The 19,379-nt window shown below is 39.4% G+C and overlaps 1 protein-coding gene and 1 long non-coding RNA gene across 4 annotated transcripts in view; one reads left to right on the top strand and one right to left on the bottom strand.

Moving 5' to 3' along the window:
* LOC134358030 (adenylyl cyclase-associated protein 2-like) overlaps positions 1 to 19,379 on the top strand; it is a 199,508-nt gene that overhangs the window by 49,947 nt on the left and 130,182 nt on the right. For both annotated transcript variants that reach the window (XM_063069902.1, XM_063069903.1), the window contains exon 3: positions 4,574 to 4,674. In XM_063069902.1, the coding sequence (XP_062925972.1) occupies positions 4,574 to 4,674 (101 nt within the window). The remainder of the gene's footprint in view (positions 1 to 4,573; positions 4,675 to 19,379) is intronic.
* LOC134358032 (uncharacterized) overlaps positions 1 to 19,379 on the bottom strand; it is a 152,512-nt gene that overhangs the window by 89,759 nt on the left and 43,374 nt on the right. The window lies entirely within an intron of this gene.

Raw genomic sequence — 19,379 nt, 5'->3', positions numbered from 1 at the left:
TGTTTAAAAAGCGGAGATTTTTGTCGCTGATAGTTGATGAGAAATGAGCCGTAAGAAAATTCAGAGCTGTTCTGCTCAACTTGGTTTCAAACATTCAGGCTTGGAGATTCTAGAAATGGCCAGGAGTGAAAATGAAGCAATTTCACTACTTCAAGTTGTGAACTATAATGAATTTGAAGGTATTCACAATCATCTTGAACGTTACAATGAAAATGAAGATTTCAAGGATGTATTCACTGAAAGCATTGTATGAAGGCAAGTCCATTGCCTGATTTTTTTCGGTCAATTAAAAAATACAGCAGCGCACTAGATGAATTCTGTTGATAACTTAGGAACTAATAAACAGTTTTATAGTACTGTAGTAGTATGTATTTGTAATGTTCTGTATTTCAGTTAATCAATAGCTTGTCTTTTTTAAAAAAAAATACCTTTTTAAACTATTTCCATGAAACATGGTTAGTTGAGGCAGCAGTTTCATTGGGACAAAATATACTGGTCCTGGTGTGTCCTGATTGACTGGAATCCACTGTACTGTGCACAGTTCTGGACACCACTTTACTACAGGAAGGATGTGACAGCATGAGAGAGGGTATAGAGATAATTCTGAGGATGTTGCTAGGACTGGATGTTAGTTAAAGAAGATATTAATTTGGCTGTACTGTAAATGGGATTCTGTGAAACAGCTCCAACAAATTGCATGCCAGGGCCCCTTGCTGTTTCTGGTGGTGGTCTGTGCTAAATTATGGGTTGGATCTTTCTTTGTGATGTTTTACCTTGTTTATCCAATCCAAGGATCAATTCACCTTATTCCTAACATTTGAGTAACACAAGTACTGCATGTTCCAAGAAATTGTCTAATGACCCTTTGATATCTTTTTCTTTTCTACACATCTTGTTAGATGTGTATAAAAATCATTGCAAATAAATGCAGTAAGTGAATAACTATTGGGTTCTTGTTAAAGTCGTCTTGTACTAATACATGGCAGATCAACAGATAAAGCATGGCTATCAAAAGCCCTGTTAAATGAAGATATGTGTGCAATGTTTTGTCATCACAGTGCATCAATAAGTTTTCTGGAATTCCACTATTGTTTTTCTTTTGTTTAATGAGGAAATAAATTGGATTTTTTTCCCTGGAAATATGCTAGAAGTTTTGCTGCCAGAAGAGGCTGTTGTAATGGGCTTGAGGTTGCTTTAGATGGGGACTTGATTTGAAGGTTAACTTTTGTCGAAAAGAAGTGCAGTATTTATTCAACAGAGTGAGGCCAAGGGGTATTCTGCTTGTGTGTAAGTTATGAGAACAGATTGGGTAAGTTGGGGTTGTTCTTTGAAACAAGAGTGTTGTAGTTTTAAGTTGCGAATTCGAGCCCTGCCACATGTTTTGGGCTGACATTTCAGGGAGGGAGTGCATTTCCATTGGAATCCCTTTCAGGCTTTGTTCAATGTAGAGCAGATGCTATTTTTCCCCAGCGATTTTGCTCCTGCTTGTGCTTCAACTGTCATTATTAAAATGTTCTGAAGGTACCACAAATGCTAATAAGTTGCTTCATTTCCCCATTTACAACTGTAATCATCCTGCAAAAATGCATAGGCAGTTGGAGATATTGTGAGATTAAGCAAGTCAACAAAAAAGTTTATTGCTTTCTATATTTATTGCAACTTCAAGGAAAAATAGTAGCAGCCCATTTAGGGTTAAAACAGCCTGGAATGAATCAAGTCTTGAAGCACCTCCAGCAGGGTATTCAATAATGAAAGGAACTGGAGAGAATAGCATGAGGCTTTGAAATGATGAGCTGCGATCTCTTTAACCCAACTGGGTATAAGAAACAACTTTTGGTTCTAATATATGGCTGCGGTTTTAAAAATTGAGATTTAAAACAAGTCCAATATTTGATCCAAGTTTTAGTGAAGAGTTAGGAAGTATGATGCTCTATTCCTTTGTAGGGATTTTCAATTGTAGTTGAGTGACATCTTTGAAATTCAATTCAATGAAAACCTTTCTGATGAAACTAATGTACTAATTAAACTTTTAATCTATTTTTAACATCCATCTAGTATCAATATTTTGGATTCTTGTCAGAAATTGACATGCATGTTATAAGAACAAGCATAAGTAATGTTACTTGAGAATTACAGATTTGAGATTGTTTGGATGATGGCTGGTTATCCTTAGTTAAAACAATTGACTTATTATAAAGGAAGACCTTTAACGTGAAAGATTTTGTCTTTCTCTTTGCAGATGCCAACTGGCATGAGTATTTCCAGTATTTGAAGTTTCAGCATTTACAGTTGTGGTAGTGTGTCTGTTAATCTCTTGGTTATGTAGTGCTATAGTCACAGAGGAAACCTAGTCTTATCTCCTGTGTTACTCTATGTAGTTTTTTAAACAATGGATCATTTTCATGCACCCTAGATTTTACAGTGTGCCTACGTGATTGTAATTTTTCTTCAAAACTACTTAACTGGCACTGGAATGGCTTGCAGTTATGAAAAGACTTTTTATGAATGCAATATTGTTTAGTCTACCTAACCCTCTGTCTATCTCTCCATTTTTTAATGGAGCTGAGCTAGTATCATTTTGCAAGTCCCATGAAGAATGTGAATGTGTGGCGGCTGGAACAGCAAGCTTCCTTGTACGTATCAGAATGTAATGTGTCAGTTTTAGCACAAATGTTCCAATGATCCATTGCAAAATTTTGCTGATGGCTGCACTCAATCTGGCAGCTGTGACTTTCAGAAACTACCCTTAAAATGACATGTGCTAATAAAAAAAAAACTCTTTGGCCAATTGAAGGGTGATGTCTTAAGAGTGGATGCTACAATGATTGGAGCAGTGAGGAAAATGCTTCTAGGGATCAGGTGTAGCCAGGCAAAATTGGTGGAGAGTATTGTCTGGAGGCATTTTTTGTGTGTGGGGGAAGGGGTGTGCACAGAGCCCCTCATGTTATGGTCAGGAGGTTTCTATGTAAGGATTTTTTAGGCTGAAGGAAAAATAAATGGAGTCTGAGAATTGAACATTATATCTCCATAGTGTAGAGTTGCCAAAATATTGATGTGGCAGTAACTTGTTGCAGTAGCCTGGAATGATCTTGAGTCTAAGAAATAGTTTATGACTGGGGGCGGGGTGGTGGAGGCAAAGAAAGCTAGGCCTATGTGTGAAGCTATGCTTGAGATTGTAGAAATTCACAGATCTGAGGGCTGTCTTGGTTGAAGTCTAATCTTCATGGACTTTGCTCAGAGAAAGACTTTTTCTCTGGGGAGTATGGGCCACTATAAATTCTGAATGCATCAGGCCTTGAGTGACTGCTGTCATTTTGACATGCATCAGATGCTATCAGTGAATAAGGTCTTCTATGGAATAATCCTTTGGGATTCAGTTTGGAGTACAGAAGATGCAAGGAGGGTTGGTTCTAAATGTCAGTCGAATAAACAGTGAGGCTGGAAGCAACACAGCAAAGAGTGCAGTTTCAGTGTCGGATCTTGAGACAGCAGGGTTTTAGAGAGGAATCTGTTAGTCAAGGTTGGGTTTATGTCTTGCTTTTTCATCCAGTGAGGCTGACTATTGTGCTGGAGATGAATATTAAACACCACTGTTATGATTATTTTGTCAAGTTTTATGCTGAACTATGTGGCTGGCATAAACCTCCCTGTTAAGAGGTCAAATGTTTGTGTCCTACTGGAATTCCTAAATGGGAGCTATTTTGCTCTACCTATTTTCAACAACATGGTGAATTTGTGTTGAGAAGTAACTTACAGGGCTGCATATTTAAATAATCCAGCTATGTAGTTAGCTGTTTAGTTTTTCTCTCCACTACATGTGTCCTATGTATGAAAGGTTTCCTATGTAACTATGGTGAATTTTTCCATGAATTTCCCACTGGTTGAATGAAATGATAAAACTCCATTCATCTTGGCTTCATTGAGCTGGGCAATGAAGGCCAGCATTTTGGATGTTCCACTTTTGTGCTTTGCTTTGTCTATTCCTTCCTACCATCAACTCTTAAGTTAAAATGACCTTTCTTCATCTTTTTCCCAGTTCTGATGCTGAGTCCCTCATCTAAAATATTCTTTCCTGCTTTGTACGGATGCTGTCAGTCTTGTTGAGTGTTTTCAGCGTCTTCTGTTTTTATAAAAACTGGGAGGAAAGTGCAGGAAAGATGGGAATCAAGAATTAGATAGTGAAACAAGAAAGTAATGAAGGACCACTAGTGTGTCTTTTTTACACAACAGAACCTCTAAGTTCAATTTAAAGATTAAACACATGAGATTCTGCCGATGCTGGCAATCCAAAGCAACACACACAAAATGCTGAAAGCACTGGCAGGCCAGGCAGCACATATGAAAATGAATAAGCATATGGAAATGAATAAAAAGTCCTGATTAAACGTCTTGGCCTGAAACATTGACTGTTTATTCATTTCCATTGATGCTGCCTGACCTGCTAAGTTCCTCCAGTGTTGCATGTGTGTGTGTGTGTGTGTGTTGCTCTCAATTTAAAGACTAATGTTTTCATTCAATGGAAAATAACTTAAGTATTGATTTTTTTATTTTGATTTCCTCTTTGTGCTTCAAGATGTGGCACCATATGTGGAAGCTTTCGATGTAATGCTGATGGGGGTTGTTGCAGACTATATGAAGCACAGCAAGATCCTTGGGGAAGATGTGGCACAGCACGTAAGTAGAGAAGTCTGTATTACTCTAGAAGGCTGACCTTTAATTGAAGATGCAATGCATTTTGTTTGGCAGCCACATTTTTAACATTTATTTCCAATGTGTCAATAATAAAATGAAATTCTACAATGTTCTAGGTACTTAGTGTTGGTATTGGTTTATTATTGTATCTACTGTGGTGCAGTGGAAAAATTGGCTTTGCGAGCCATCCATACAGATTATTTCAAAACATGAGTACATTATGATAGTATAATGGAAAAGCAATAAAATGCAGAGTAAAGTGTTAGGTTGCAGTAAAAGTGCAATGCAGGTAGATAATAAAGTGCAGATGCTATAATGAAATGGATTGTGAAGTCAAGAGTTCATCTTCAATGTACAAGAGGTCATTAATTGAATAGCTGCTCCATCATTCTATTGTTGAATTATAGAATTATTCCAGAAGTGTTACCATTTCCAATAAATTCACTTGTTTATTGACGTTTATCACTCAGAAACCCTTTGCTTTGAGTTTATCTCAAGTCACAGATCTAATTACATACTGAAGAAGCTGATTTGCATTTAACTCTATCTCAAAATCTACAGCATATTGAGTTCATTGGTTTCAGTGGTCTAAGCCTGTATTTGCAGTTGTTACACAGGAGCCTTCCACTTTAATTCTTCCAACCCTGATCGCATGTCCCTTGTTAACATGGCAGGGATAGACAATATCATAGAAATCCCTTTGCATATTGCATGACATTTTTGTTGAAGTGTAAGGTCCGTTGTCAAATACCAGTTGTACTGGGCTTACAGTATAATTTTGAATTACATCTGTTTAATGCTGCTGGAATACAGTGACAATTTCATAGTTACTTGTGGAGTGGAAACATTTATTATCTCTGACTCGTGATGTGAAATTCACTGTTTTCAGGTAGCAAGGACATACAATTACCATAAATTACAAAAATAATGCAAAATAAAACGAGGGCATGTTTATGGACTGTTTGGAAAACTGAGAGTGGAGGTTAAGAATATGCTTGAATCATTTGAGAGTGGGTTTTCAGACTTTTGTACCTCCTCCCTGAAGGTAGTAAGACGAGGACCTGCGCTTGGTGGTGAGGGTCCTTAGTGATGGATGCTGAGGAAGAGGGTTGTGCCTGTGACAGATTGAGTCATCGTCTTCACTCTCTTGCAGTCCTAAGCATTAGAGCTTCATTCCAGGCTGTGTTGCACTAGACATCTACAGAAATTTGTGAGAGTCTTTAGTGACATACTGAGTCTCCTCAAACTTCTAACAAAGCAGAGCCACTGATGTGCCTCCTCTGTGATTATATCAATGTGCTGGGCCCACAGTGGACAAACTGCATATTGCTTGTTTGATGTTGCAGCTGTAAGTTTAAAGTCTGACGACATGCCAGTGAAAGAACAGGGTCCACTAGGAAAAGAGTCCTTAATTGCAAACAAATAATCCTGCAGGTCAATTTTTGGCGGTGGGGGGGGGGGGTGCAGAAAGCGGTGTAGTTCTTTTCATCGGGTAAGGGGTAAGGTTTCTAACAGAGGGCAATGATAGATTATTGCCCAATTGATAGAAAGACAAGATTTCTTGGTAGTTTGCAGGGATGAACTTTTTTGGCATATAGCCATGATCATTCCAACCCTTCTCTTCCCTTCTCCCCCCCCCCCCCAATCAGCATCATTTTGAGCAGTGGAGAATTTCAGATGTTGATAAATTGTTAGTTTGTTTCTGCAGCTTTATGTTGCTGGATGATTGGAGAGATTTGCACGGCAATCTCTCTCAATTCTCCATAGCACTCTTTCAAGGCATTCCATAAAACTTGCAACTTTGACCAAGCTTTAGACCACCTGTCCTTTTTAATTAGTCATTTTATAAAAATATTGACCTTTTCTCCCTAATTCGCCATCATCTTGATGCTTGACCACACTTAATGTCCTAAATTTACTGCACATTTAACTATTGTTAACTTTCTTCATTATATACTCCAATGTAGAGCACGAATCAAAAACATTACAGCTCAGATTATGTTGACTGAAATGCACATCTTGTATTGTTTAAGGACAGATCTTGTAATGTCAACCGAGGGAACTCCATGCATGAGATTTGGATCACTTAGTCGTCCCACTGATTGGGGATGTTCAAGGTAAATTTATTAGCAGAGTATTAGTACTGTGAGATTAATTTTCTTGTGGGCATTCACAATAGATAAAAAGAAATGCAAAAGGATCAATGAAAAGCTGCTCGCAAAGATGGACAACCAATGTGCAAAAGAAGACAGCTCAGAGTAGGTCCTTCTCACCTCGCAAGCTATGCCACCCTGCAATCCCTTGATTTAACCATGGCCTAATCATGGGACAATTTACAATTGACCAATTAACTTACCAGCTGGTACATCTTTGAACTGTGGGAGGAAACCGGAGCACCTGGGAGAAACCCAAAGGTCTCAGGGAGAATGTATAAATTCCTTACAGATAGCGGCAGGAATTGAACCTGGGTTGCTGCTGCTGTAAAGCATTGTGCTGAAAACGATGCTATGGCACAGCTGCAGATTGAGACTGTAGTTCAGAAAAAGCAAGTCTAGAAATTTTCTGAACCCCGCCCGCAAAATGTCGGCATGTATCACCAGTGCCATCCTGAAGAAGTATGTAAGTTGTCAGTTTGAGGAACTGTAGAATCAGAATCAGGTTTTATTATCACTGTTGTTACATTTGTCTGTGGCATCAATACAGTGCAATACATTTAAAAAAAAATTATTATGGATGACAATAAGAAATCAGGTAAATAGTGCAAAGAGAGAGCAAGATAGTGAAGTAGCGTTCATGGATTAATAGTCCATTCAGAAATCTCACAGCAGAGGGGAAGAAGCTGTTCCTAAAACGTGTGTGTGTGTGTGTGTCTCTCTCTCTCTCTCTCTCCCTATCTCCCTATCTCTCTCTCTCTCTCTCTCCCTATCTCTCTCTCTCTCTCTATCTCTCTCTCTCCCTATCTCTCTCTCTCCCTATCTCTCTCTCTCCCTATCTCTCTCTCTCCCTATCTCTCTCTCTCTCCCTATCTCTCTCTCTCTCCCTCTCTCTCTCTCTCTCTCTCTCTCTCTCTCTCTCTCTCTCTCTCTCTCTCTCTCTCTCTCTATATATATATATATATATTCTTAATATACATATTAGTGTTCTTTGCATAACTGGAAAGTCTCCTTAAACTCTTACATAACCATGTTTAACACTTCAGTTCTATATTCTGAGGCTAAACAGCATTAATGAATTAAACAACAGTACTTGCGATCATATGAAGAGTCAAATTTTCAGAGGATATTGCTGCCAATCTGCCTGCAACTACTCTGCCCTTGTATATAGGCATAAATAAACTATGTTCACTCTTATTTTGCATGTTTCATTGGTCAGCAAGTTTCAAGATGTTTTCAAATCTTTTGGCAGCAATTTTAAGAAGCCTTTTTGTCAGTTGCTCCATCATTTGCTTCTTGTTGAACTTTAGGGTTATCACAGTTCAAAGCATTTCCTATGATGTAATCAGTGCTTGCTGTATATCACAGTAAAATAGACTGGTATGGTACAGAAACAGGCTTTTCAGCCCATGATATCTGGCCAACCATGAAAATTAAAACTGCCATATCTATTTACATTCCACCATTCCCTGCCTGCGTGCGTGTGTGTGTCCAGCCACTCATCGAGTTAATTTCTAGGAAGTTTTTTCAGTAGATTTTCACCATCAACTTAATTCACCTTTTTCCATGTGTAAGAATTAAATTCAATATAGTGCTTTATGAGAAGGTTCATGAAAAAGACAGAAAATTCAAGATTTTCTGTCAAAACATTCCAGCAAAAGTCATGAGTACAACATTTTTGCACACTGCCCTAATCCAAAGGATTGGCAGGAGCAAAAATGACTAAAGTATTTCCATTTGCAAGTTCTCCAGAGGGATGTTATCTGACAAATGCATGACTCTACTAATTTTCAGTTTATCCTTTTTATTCATAATTATTCTGTTACACTTGGTACAAAAATACAATGAAGCCATCAAATAAGTTATTGCAATTTACTTTCAGGTTCATGATCAATATGGCTGACACCTTTTAAAGCGCTTTGACTTGTACTTCCTGAAACAAACAATTTCAGGTTCCTATGGCATTTGCACATATAAGCACGGTTAAGCAATTTTTGAATTGTTTAAAACTATGTACAACTTTTTATGATTACATTAGCTAAGTTTGTCTTTAGAAGGTGGCACCTTATTAACCCTCTTTCATCCATACTGTAAACTTGGTAGTCAGATCATAATCAACAACTAAATTCGTAAAAGTTTCACTTTTTTTTCTACTGATTTCACGGCAGATTTGTGTTCACTGAAAACAGCCAGGCTCCAAGTCCTCTGAATCTTGAAACAAGTGAGCCATCTTTGAGAAGAAGCACACAACTCTGTAATTTTTATTTTTCCTTGTAATTCCTTTTCTTTTTCGTGAGCATTGGCCCTGCGATGCTCATGACCTGTGATTTCTTTCAGGAAGCCAGTCATGTAAAGTGTAATCAATAGACAATAGGTGCAGGAGTAGGCCATTCAGCCCTTTGAGCCAGCACCGCCATTCACTCTGATCATGGCTGATCATCCACTATCAGTATCCAGTTCCTGCCTTATCCCCATAACCTTTGATTCCACTATCTTTAAGAGCTCTATCCATCTCTTTTTTGAAAGCATCCAGAGACTTGGCCTCCACAGCCTTCTGGGGCAGAGCATTCCATATGTCCACCACTCTCTGGGTGAAAAAGTTTTTCCTCAACTCCGTTCTAAATGGCTTACCCCTAATTCTTAAACTGTGGCCTCTGGTTCTGGACTCACCCATCAGCTGGAACATGCTTCCTGCCTGAAGCGTGTCCAATCCCTTAATAATCTTATATGTTTCAATAAGATCCCCTCTCAGCCTTCTAAATTCCAGAGTATACAAGCCCAGTTGCTCCAATCTCTCGACATATGACAGTCCCGCCATCCCGGGAATTAACCTTGTGAACCTACACTGCACTCCCTCAATAGCAAGAATGTCCTTCCTCAAATTTGGAGACCAAAACTGCACACAGTACTCCAGGTGTGGTCTCACCACAGGGCCCTGTACAGCTGCAGAAGGACCTCTTTGCTCTTATACTCAATTCCCCTTGTTATGAAGGCCAGCATGCCATTAGCTTTCTTCACTGCCTGCTGTACTTGCATGCTGGTTTTCAGTGACTGATGTACAAGAACACCTAGATTTTGTTGTGCTTCCCCTTTTCCTAACTTGACTCCATTTAGATAATCTGCCTTCCTGTTCTTACCACCAAAGTGGATAACCTCACATTTATCCACATTAAACTGCATCTGCCATGCATCTGCCCACTCACCCGGCCTGTCCAAGTCACCCTGAATTCTTATAACATCCTCCTCACATTTCGCACTGCCACCCAGCTTTGTGTCATCGGCAAATTTGCTAATGTTACTTTTAATTCCCTCATCTAAATCATTAATATAAATTGTAAACAGCTGCGGTCCCAGCACTGAACCCTGCGGTACCCCACTGGTCACCGCTTGCCATTCCGAAAGGGACCCGTTAATCACTACTGTTTTCTGTCAGCCAGCCAATCAGTATAATTAAGCTTCGCTGAATTCATTGCCTACAGTTTTTCAACACATTGAGTTCAGAAAGAACTCGTAAGTTTTACATTTCATAATTTAATGTCAAATTTAATAACCCAAGTTGAATTCTTACATAATGTTACAATTTTCACCACCTACATATTTCTGTTCTCTATTTGAAGTGGGAACAATGTGTTTTTGCTTTGTACCTTTGCCTGAGTGTTCTTGTCTAATGCTGTGGAAAGATGGAAGGAATACAGCACACTTTATGGAACACAATTGGAGCCAGTCACTACTTGGGAAAACAAGACACTGAGAGCATGCTGTTGTGCTGAAGGCTGATGAGAGATAGCTCATGCATCTTATCAGAACATGACTCTCAAAATTAAAAATTATGTTCTTTAAACAATTCAATGAAATTCCCTGATAATTTTAGAATTTTTTTGCTGGTGCCTGGGAGTTCTGCATGCAAAAACGCTGGATGAATAACATATTACTGTACTTCATTTTTGAAAGGACATCAAAACTCCAAGAGAGTGTAGGCTGTGTGTTTCTCCAATAGTTGAAAAAGAGCAAGTCATCCAACTCTGATGTGAAAGTCACATGCAAAAGCAGATCAAGATAGGATACTGCATTTCTCCTCCAACATAGAATTAACTTGACTTAGATGCAATGGATTAATTGAAGGTTATTGTGGTGTGAAGCTGAGCAACTTGTCCCCTGGTCTATCATTTTATTTATTTATACAGCATGGAATGGGCCCTTCTAGCCCTTCGAGCCACTCCTGCCAGCAAAATTTCCACCCCCCCCTCCCCCCCCAAATTAATCCTAGCCTAATCATGGGATAGTTTACAATGAAAAACTAATCTATCAACTGGTACATCTTTGAACCATGAGAAGAAACCAACGAGGTCACAGGGAGAACGTAGAAACTCTTTACAGGCAGTGGTGAGAATTGATGGCTTGCGAAGTTTTAATTGACTGTGCGACATGGAGAAACAGAATTGAGTTGCCTTAAAAAAAATGAAGCACTTGGAGTAATGATTGCATCAGGTTTCCCCATCTAGGTCAGACACATGTATAGTCTGAGTAGAAGTTCGATCAGCTGGTTTGGATCTTGTAACACCCGGGATCAAATCTTTGGCAAACAGATGAAATGGTGGAAAAACCGTCAAGAATTGTCCTCACGTCATTTTTTTTTTAATCACAAAAGCTCAAAGTGTGTTTGTTTTTCTATGTCTATATAGCTTTTCATGTCTTTATCCTTGAGCCACGTGCCCTGCTTAGTTGCTGCAGTCATTTAGAGTGGAGAATAGCTTGCTTTTCTGTTTGGGAAAACAAGTGCAGTCAGCACAAGTGTGAACAATAAGGTCAGAATCTGGCTGCTCTGCTGAGTTATCATATGAATGCATTTTAACCCAATCAGCTGTATTGGTAATGGGGGCAGCTGCTTTCAACACCAGTGTGCAAAGGCAGTATCTAATTCCACGACTAATCCCAGTGCTCAGTCCTCTTTGTAACAGCCACAAATGTTGTTCTGTGCAAAATGGAGGTGTTTTCACATTTCAGTTTGTAGTTTTGATTCTTTGCGTTCACTTTACATAAACACTAATTTAGCATTTATTTATGTATGTACAAACATGGATGTGAATTAAGAGTTGCCATAGGCCATGTGGTCCCTTGAAACTGGTCTGCTATTCATTAAGGTATTGGCTGATCTGACTGTAATATCACTTCTATATTCCTGTCTACTCCTGGTGACCTTTCACCCCGTATCACAGATCTGCCTATCTTTGCTTAAGACAAGTATTCAGATTTGCTTTCATTACTTTTAAGTCACAAGTAAGGATGTGCTGGAGGGGTTGCAGAGGAAATTTACCAGGAAGTTGCCTGGGATGTAGCATTATGAATATGGTGTGGCTAGGTCTCTGTCCCTGTCCCTGTCCCCTGTCTCCCTTACTAAAAATGAGTAAACCGAGAAGGTGAAAATCTAAAGTAATGGGTAAGAGATGCAGAGGGGATTTGAGGAAGACTTTATTCACCATGGCAGGGTTGAGTACTTGGAATGGACTGGGAGAGAGTGGTGGAAGCTGATTCACTAACAACATTTAAGAGGTGAGCACTTGAAATGTGTAAGTATTGAAAGCTATGGGCCAAGTACTGGAAGATGGGAATCATATGGATGGATGCCCATGGTCATGATTGACCAGATATTAATAGACTTGTTTCCCTGCTGTATGAATCTATGACAGTGATGCTCAACTGTCAGGAGAAATTTTGCTTCATGTCTCCTTTAAGTGGGTGGCCCTTTATTTCTAAACAGTACAGCTAGTTCTAGATTTTCATAGAATGCGGACCCCCCCCCCCACCTTTCCCTGTTCATCTATCCTGTCAAATCCCCTCCTGATTTTATTTTATTGTACAAGGATTTTATTGTTCACTGTATTGAAGTGTGCGCACATTTTCACCTCTGCTTGTGAAATTGGAGAACTATAGGAACAATTTTGGTTCAGTCGCGGTAGCCTAAACCTTGGAATCAGAGTTGGGTGTCAAATTTCAAATAAGAGCTAGTGTGCTATAAATCTAGGATGATATGTTAGGATTATACTTTAGGGAGTGCTGTGAGGTATCAACTTTTGGACAACACAACAAAGTGTAACCTTAAGCCAGAATGTCCAAACTGCCATTTGCCACACATTCTTTAGAAGTCCCAATGACAAATCCCCTAAATCCCTGCAGAACACAGGACAAAGGGGCAAAGGATAGTGGCAAACCAGAGGACTGGGAAGTTTACAAGAACCAGCAGCGAGAATAAAGAGTTAGAGGAAGAAATTTGATCATGAGAGAAAATTGGCAAGTTATAACAAACCAAGCAGCAAAGTCTACTAAGAATACTTGAAGATTAGTTCATAGTGATAGAGAGCAAGCTGTAGTGAGATTCCTTGCCCACATGAAGTTAACCATGTAAGCAGTGTGTACGGTTACAATAAATAGAGCAATAAATACTGTAACAAGTGCAAAAACAATGGACACAACACAAAATGCTGGAGGAACTCAGCAGGCCAGGCAGCATCTATGGAAAAGAGTACAGTCAACATTTTGGGTCAAAACTCTTTGGCAGGACTGGAGAATTTAAAAGATAGATTTGAAAAGTAGGGAGAGAGAGAGAAAAACAAGGTGATAGGTGAACCCTGAAGGGGGAGGGATGAAGTAAAGAGCTGGGAAGTTGATTGGCGAAAGAGACAGAAGGCCATGGAAGAAAGAAAAGGAGGGAAGAGCACTAGAGTGAGGCAATGGGCAGGCAAAGAAATAAGGTGAGAGAGGAAAGAGGGGATAGGAAGGGGTGAAGGAGAGGCATTACCAGAAGTTTGAGAAATCAAAGTTCATGCCATCAAGTTGGAGTCTGCCCAAACAGAATAAAAGGTGTTGTTACTCCAACCTGAGTGTGGCCTCATCACGACAGTGGAGGTGGCCATGGACCCTCAGTTGTGATGAAGCCAACACCTTGCATTCTGTTTGGGCCATCCAAGGCCTACTCCACTGTCGTGATGAGACCTCTTCCCCCCACCTTTTAAATCTACTCTTCAGCTTTTTTTTTCCCTTCAGTTCTGCCAAAGGGTCTTGGTCCAAAATATCGACTGTACTCTTTTGCATAGATGCTGCCTGGCCTGCTGAGTTCTTCCAGCGTTTTGTGTGTGTTGCTCGGATTTCGAGCATCTGCAGACTTTCTCTTGTTTGCAAAAACAATTGAGTAGTGCAAGCTGAGGTGTTGCAAAAAGAAATGTGAAAATGACATGATGGATGTGGTAGAATTAGGGCTTGAGTATGTTGCAGGAAGGGATGTGAAAGACCTGGTTAATAGGCGTGGGGAAGAAGTTGTTTTTGGCTCTGGTTATCCAGCTTTCAAGCTCTTGTATCTTCTCCCTAAAGGAAAAAGGGGGGTAAAAAGAATGGCCAGGGTGGCAGGCATCCTTGTGGATACTGTTAGCCATCTTGATGCAATGCACTGTGAAGATGAACTGTATGGAAGGAAGTGACAAGTTTGTGATGGACTGGGATGGCTGTACCATTGTGTCATTCTGACAGTGCAGAGCAGTTGCTATATCAGGCTGAAATGTAGCCGATTAAACACACTTTCTATAGCTCAAATATCAAAAATTTCAGAGTATCCTTGTACACAAACTGAATCTTCCCAGGTGCCTAAGAAAGCATGTACTTGTGTGCATTCTTGATCACGAGATCAGCATGGATGGATCAGGAAAAGTTTCTGGTGATATGGACACCTAGGAATTTGAAACTGCCAGCCATTTCTACAGCAGCCCTGTTGATAAGGACAGGATTGTGTTCATCCCCCCCCCCCGCCTCCCCAACTCCCCGATATATGAAATGCAAGACTGTAGCTATGGTAAATGTGAGACCCTAGGGAATCAGACTGGGGAATTAATCAAGAAAACAGTGAAATGGCAGATAAACTTAATTCATACTTGTATCAGTTTTTATGGAGGACACTAGATATGCCACAGATTTCTGAATGGCAAGATTTGAACATAATGAAAATCTGGCTCACAAGAGACAAGATATTAGAAAAGCTAAAGGGGTCAAAAATGGACGAGTTGCCAGGTCCCCTATGGTTTGCCCCGAAGTTTTGAAGGAAAGGGCCACAATGATACTGGAACTATTTGTTGAAGTTTTTCAAAGCTCAGTTCCAGGAATATTCTTGTGGGTTCGATGGCTGCAAATGCAAGTCCATTTCTCAAAAAGAGAGGGAGACAAAAAGCAGTTAACTATAGATCTGTTTGCTTCATGTCTCTTGTTGGCAAGATGTTGGAGTCTGTACTCAAGGAAGAAATTGCTAGTGAGTTAGAGAAGTTTAATGTGATCAAACCAAGTGAACAAAGTTTTTAGCAAGTTAAATTTGTTAGGTCTTTGTAGATATAACAAGTAGAGTGTATACAGTGGAACCTATCCATGTAGTATTTTTGCAGAAGGCATTTGACAAGGTGTTGGGTAAATGGCTGCTACACAAATTAGAATTCATTGGTTTGGGGGAAGTATGTTAAAATGAACTAAGACTGATTAGATCATTGAAGACAGGGCTGGAATAATCTGGTCTTTTTCCAGTTTGAAGAATATAATTAGTGGAGTGCATAAAGGATCTCAATTACTTATGAATTATGTTAATGACCTGAGGAAGGGCAGGATGAAAGTTATCTGTTTGCCAGTGACATGAAAATGGGCGGTTGAACATGTGAAGATATCTGCAGTAGGATAGGTAGGTTGAAAAAGTGGACTAGAACCTAGCAAATGGAGTTTAGTATGGGCAAGTGTGAGCTCATGAACTTTGATAAAAATTCAAGTTCAAATTCAGTTTATTGTCATTCAACCATATGACTGTACCACTAATGAAACAACATTCCTCTGGACCAAGGTGCACAGCACAGACCATTTAACTCACACACATAACACAAAGTAATATTACCACTAGTAAATTAACAAATAATTAGGTGCATTTACAACGCAAGTTACAAAGTAAATAGTATAATGGCACTTCGTATGTGATGAGACCTGAGTGGTGGCAGGGAATTCAGTAGTCTCACAGACTTGGGGAGGAAGTTGCTCCCCATCCTAACAGTTCTTGTCCAATAACTATGGTTCCTCATGCCTGATGGTCGGGGGTCAAAGAGATTGTTGGACAGGTGTGAGGGATCAGAGTCAGGTTTATTATCACTGGCATGTGTCATGAAACTTGTTAATTTAGCAGCAGCATCAATACATGATAATGTAGAAATAAAAAACAAATCAATTACAATGAGTATGTGTATATATAATATGTGTGTATTTTAATCTATTCAATACATATAAGATTAAAATACTGCAAAAACAGAAATATATATTTTTTAAAAAGTAAGGTTGTATTCACAGGTTTATTGTTCATTTAGGAATCGTACGGCAGAGCGGAAGAAGCTATTCCTGAATCACTGAGCTTTCAGACTTTCATTGACTATTCTAAAGGCCCTGCATTCGTAGCGCAGGGTAGAGGAGAGACCCCGATTGTCCCCTAGGCAATCCTCTCAATGCTTTGTAAGGACTTGTGGTCAGGTGCCTTGTAATTCATGTACCAGATGGTGATGCAGCTAGTCAGCACACTCTCAAAGGTGCTCTTGTTTTAAAAAAGAAAAAAAATTGGTTAGAATTGGGGGTTGGGGTGAAGCGCCTCACCATTAGAAGGAATTTAAAGGCAGATGACTATCTAAATCAGGGGTTCTCAACCATTTTTTTGCCATGGGCCTATACCATTAAGCAAGGAGTCTATGGGCCCCAGGCTTGGAACCCCTGAGCAAAATGGAAGAAAATTGTAGATGATCAAAGTACAGAGGTGTTCTGCATGGGGAAAGTTAACAGATAGGTGCAGCAAGGCAAAAAAATTAATTTCTATTACAAGAGAGTTTAGGAAAGCATTGCTATAGTTGTACAAGTACTGGAGTACTATGCAATGTCCTGGTCATCTTATTTCAGGAAGGATGTAGTGGCATTAGAGGCAGCCCAAGTGAAACCCACTAAGCTAATTCCTGGGATGAGATGGTTGCGAAATCAGAGAAGTCCTATTAGGTGGCTGCAAAAATAGATGGAAGGGTCTTGAAAAGAAACAAAGTGCCAATGTACTTTCCTTTGAATTACTATATGAGCCACGTTCACTTAGCAAAGGGTTAACAAGATCACAGACTTGAACTTAAGGCTTTGTAGTTGCTGAAATAGACTCAAATCATGGGGATTAGTGTCAGTACTGGAGAAAGAAAACTGACCCTTGGGGACAGACCAGTTGAGCTGAACTGAGACCAGTGAATTAAATAGCTAGGCTGATGGTATGGTTTTACACCAAATAATTGTAGGGCGTGGAAGGGAAAAAGTTCAGGTGAGGTATGTTTAAAATGAACCTGAGACAGCGCCTGACATGTTGAAGTACAGTAAGATATTCAATTTTTTTTTAAAAAAAGCACTGCAAGGAATGGTGAATGAAAAATGCAGCCCAGAACGTGCAGAGACAGTTGAGTTTAAAAAGAAGGGTGAAAACAGAAGAATTCAAGGGTTCATAAAGAGTGAGTACAGGCTGATAATAATCATAAAAAGAGCAGAAACGACAGGCTACGTCGAAAAGGTGCATATGATTTCATAAGAGATAACTGGCTCATGTATACTGGGCTAAATGAGCAGCATATAGAAGCAAATTAAATAGCCAATGAGAAAGAAATACCAATTTTGTTGAGTGCATTGGGTTTAAAGGCATAGAGTTTGATTCGAAGTTTTAACTGCTCCAATCATACCAGCAGAAATGTGCTTGCTGATATCATGAAAGTAATGCAGGAACATTTAGAGCACAAGTCACTGTTGATGGCAGAAGTCCAAGTTTCATATGTGAAATCTTATGAAGGGGTGTCCATTTCAGCATAAGTGACTTAATTGAAGAGTTTATCTGAGCATTGTTAGTTCAGTGATGCACTGAGAGATCATTTAGTTTGTGGAATCTTACAAAAAAGCATTCAAAATGGCTCCTAATTGAAGTACAGCTTACATTTAAAAGAGCAGTTGAAGTTGTTGTATTAATGAAAACAGCAGGCAGGGACACAATTGAGTTACAGTCTGGAATGAAAAGTGAGCGTGAACAAAATTGCAATGTCTAAACAGGCTGGCCTGGCTGAACAAATTGTGTCACAGTTGTGGCAGGGGCTCACATTCACCAGACTGATTTAAAGCTGAAACTTGCAGAAAATGAAATAAAGTAGAGCACGTACAAAGAGCATGTTGGGCAGACAGAAACAAATGGACTGCACAGAGAAGAGAAAAAGCTAAGAAGTCAAGTTGCAGTTTCAAATTGAGCACTAATTTGTATGCTATTGATGAAAAATAATGATTGTAGCCTTGAGATTTGTGGTGTGAAAATTAATAATAAACAAGCAATATGGTTTACACCAGAACTGAATGGCAAATTAATTAAAATGTGATTGGACCCTGGTTTGGCTTTTTCAGTCTTTCCACAAATTGAGTTTGAACGGTACTTCAAGGATACTGAACTGAAGCTTGCAGATGCCCAACTAAAAACTTGTACTGGAGAAAAGATAACTCCTGTGGGAATGACGTTTGTAAAAGTGTAATACAACAGCCAACTAGCTACATTGAGCTTGTATGTAGTCAAAACAGGAGGACCTTGTAGGGGTGTGATTGACTGAGACAACTACAGCATGATTGGAGATCCATCCGCTATTTGCATGTCACATTCCCTGAAAAAGAGTCAACTGAAAGTGAATTAAGAAAGGTACTGGATGATGCCACAGCTGTCTCCATGTTGTACAGTATTAACTGTGCCCATCAGAGGTCAAACAGGTGTTGGTGCCAATTTCTGTGCCTCTGGTTGGAAAGACTATATAATATGGATAATGTCTCAATTGTAATGGGGAACTTCAATATGCAAGGGAATTGGGAAAATTGGGTTGGTGTTGGATTGCAAGAAAGGGAATTTGTTAAATACCTATGAGATGGCTTTTTAGGGCAGATTGTACTTGAGCGTACTTAGGGAATGGCTGTCTTATATTGGGTGTTGTGTAATAATCCAGATTTTTTTTAGGGAGCTTAAGATAAAGGAGCTATGATTGAATTCATACTGCAATTTGAGAGGGAGAAGCACAAGTCGCATGTATCAGTATCACAATGGAATAAAGGGAATTACAGAGGCATGAGAGAGGAGCTTGCCCAGGTGGATTGGAGGAAGATATCGGTGGGGATGACAGCAGAGCAGAGGTAGCTGAAGTTTCTGGGAATAGTTCACAAGGAGCAGGATAGATATGTCTCACAGAAATAGTAGTTTTCAACTGGCAAGGATGGGTAACGGTGACTGACAAAGGAAGTTAAGGACTACTTAAAAGCCAAGGAAAGGGCATACAATATAGCAAATGTGAGTGGGAAGTTGGATGATTGGGAAGCTTTTAAAATCCAACAAAAGGTAACTAAAAAGCCATAAGAAGGGGGGGGAAAATGAAACATGAGGGCAAACTAGCCAATAATATAAAGCAGGATATTAAAAGATTTTTTAGTTGTATAAAGAGT

The sequence above is a fragment of the Mobula hypostoma genome, chromosome 17 (genome assembly GCF_963921235.1).
Source record: "Mobula hypostoma chromosome 17, sMobHyp1.1, whole genome shotgun sequence".
Lineage (NCBI taxonomy): Eukaryota > Metazoa > Chordata > Chondrichthyes > Myliobatiformes > Myliobatidae > Mobula > Mobula hypostoma.
Note: the sequence above shows the minus strand (reverse complement) of the source record. Positions and strands in the feature narration are given on the sequence as shown.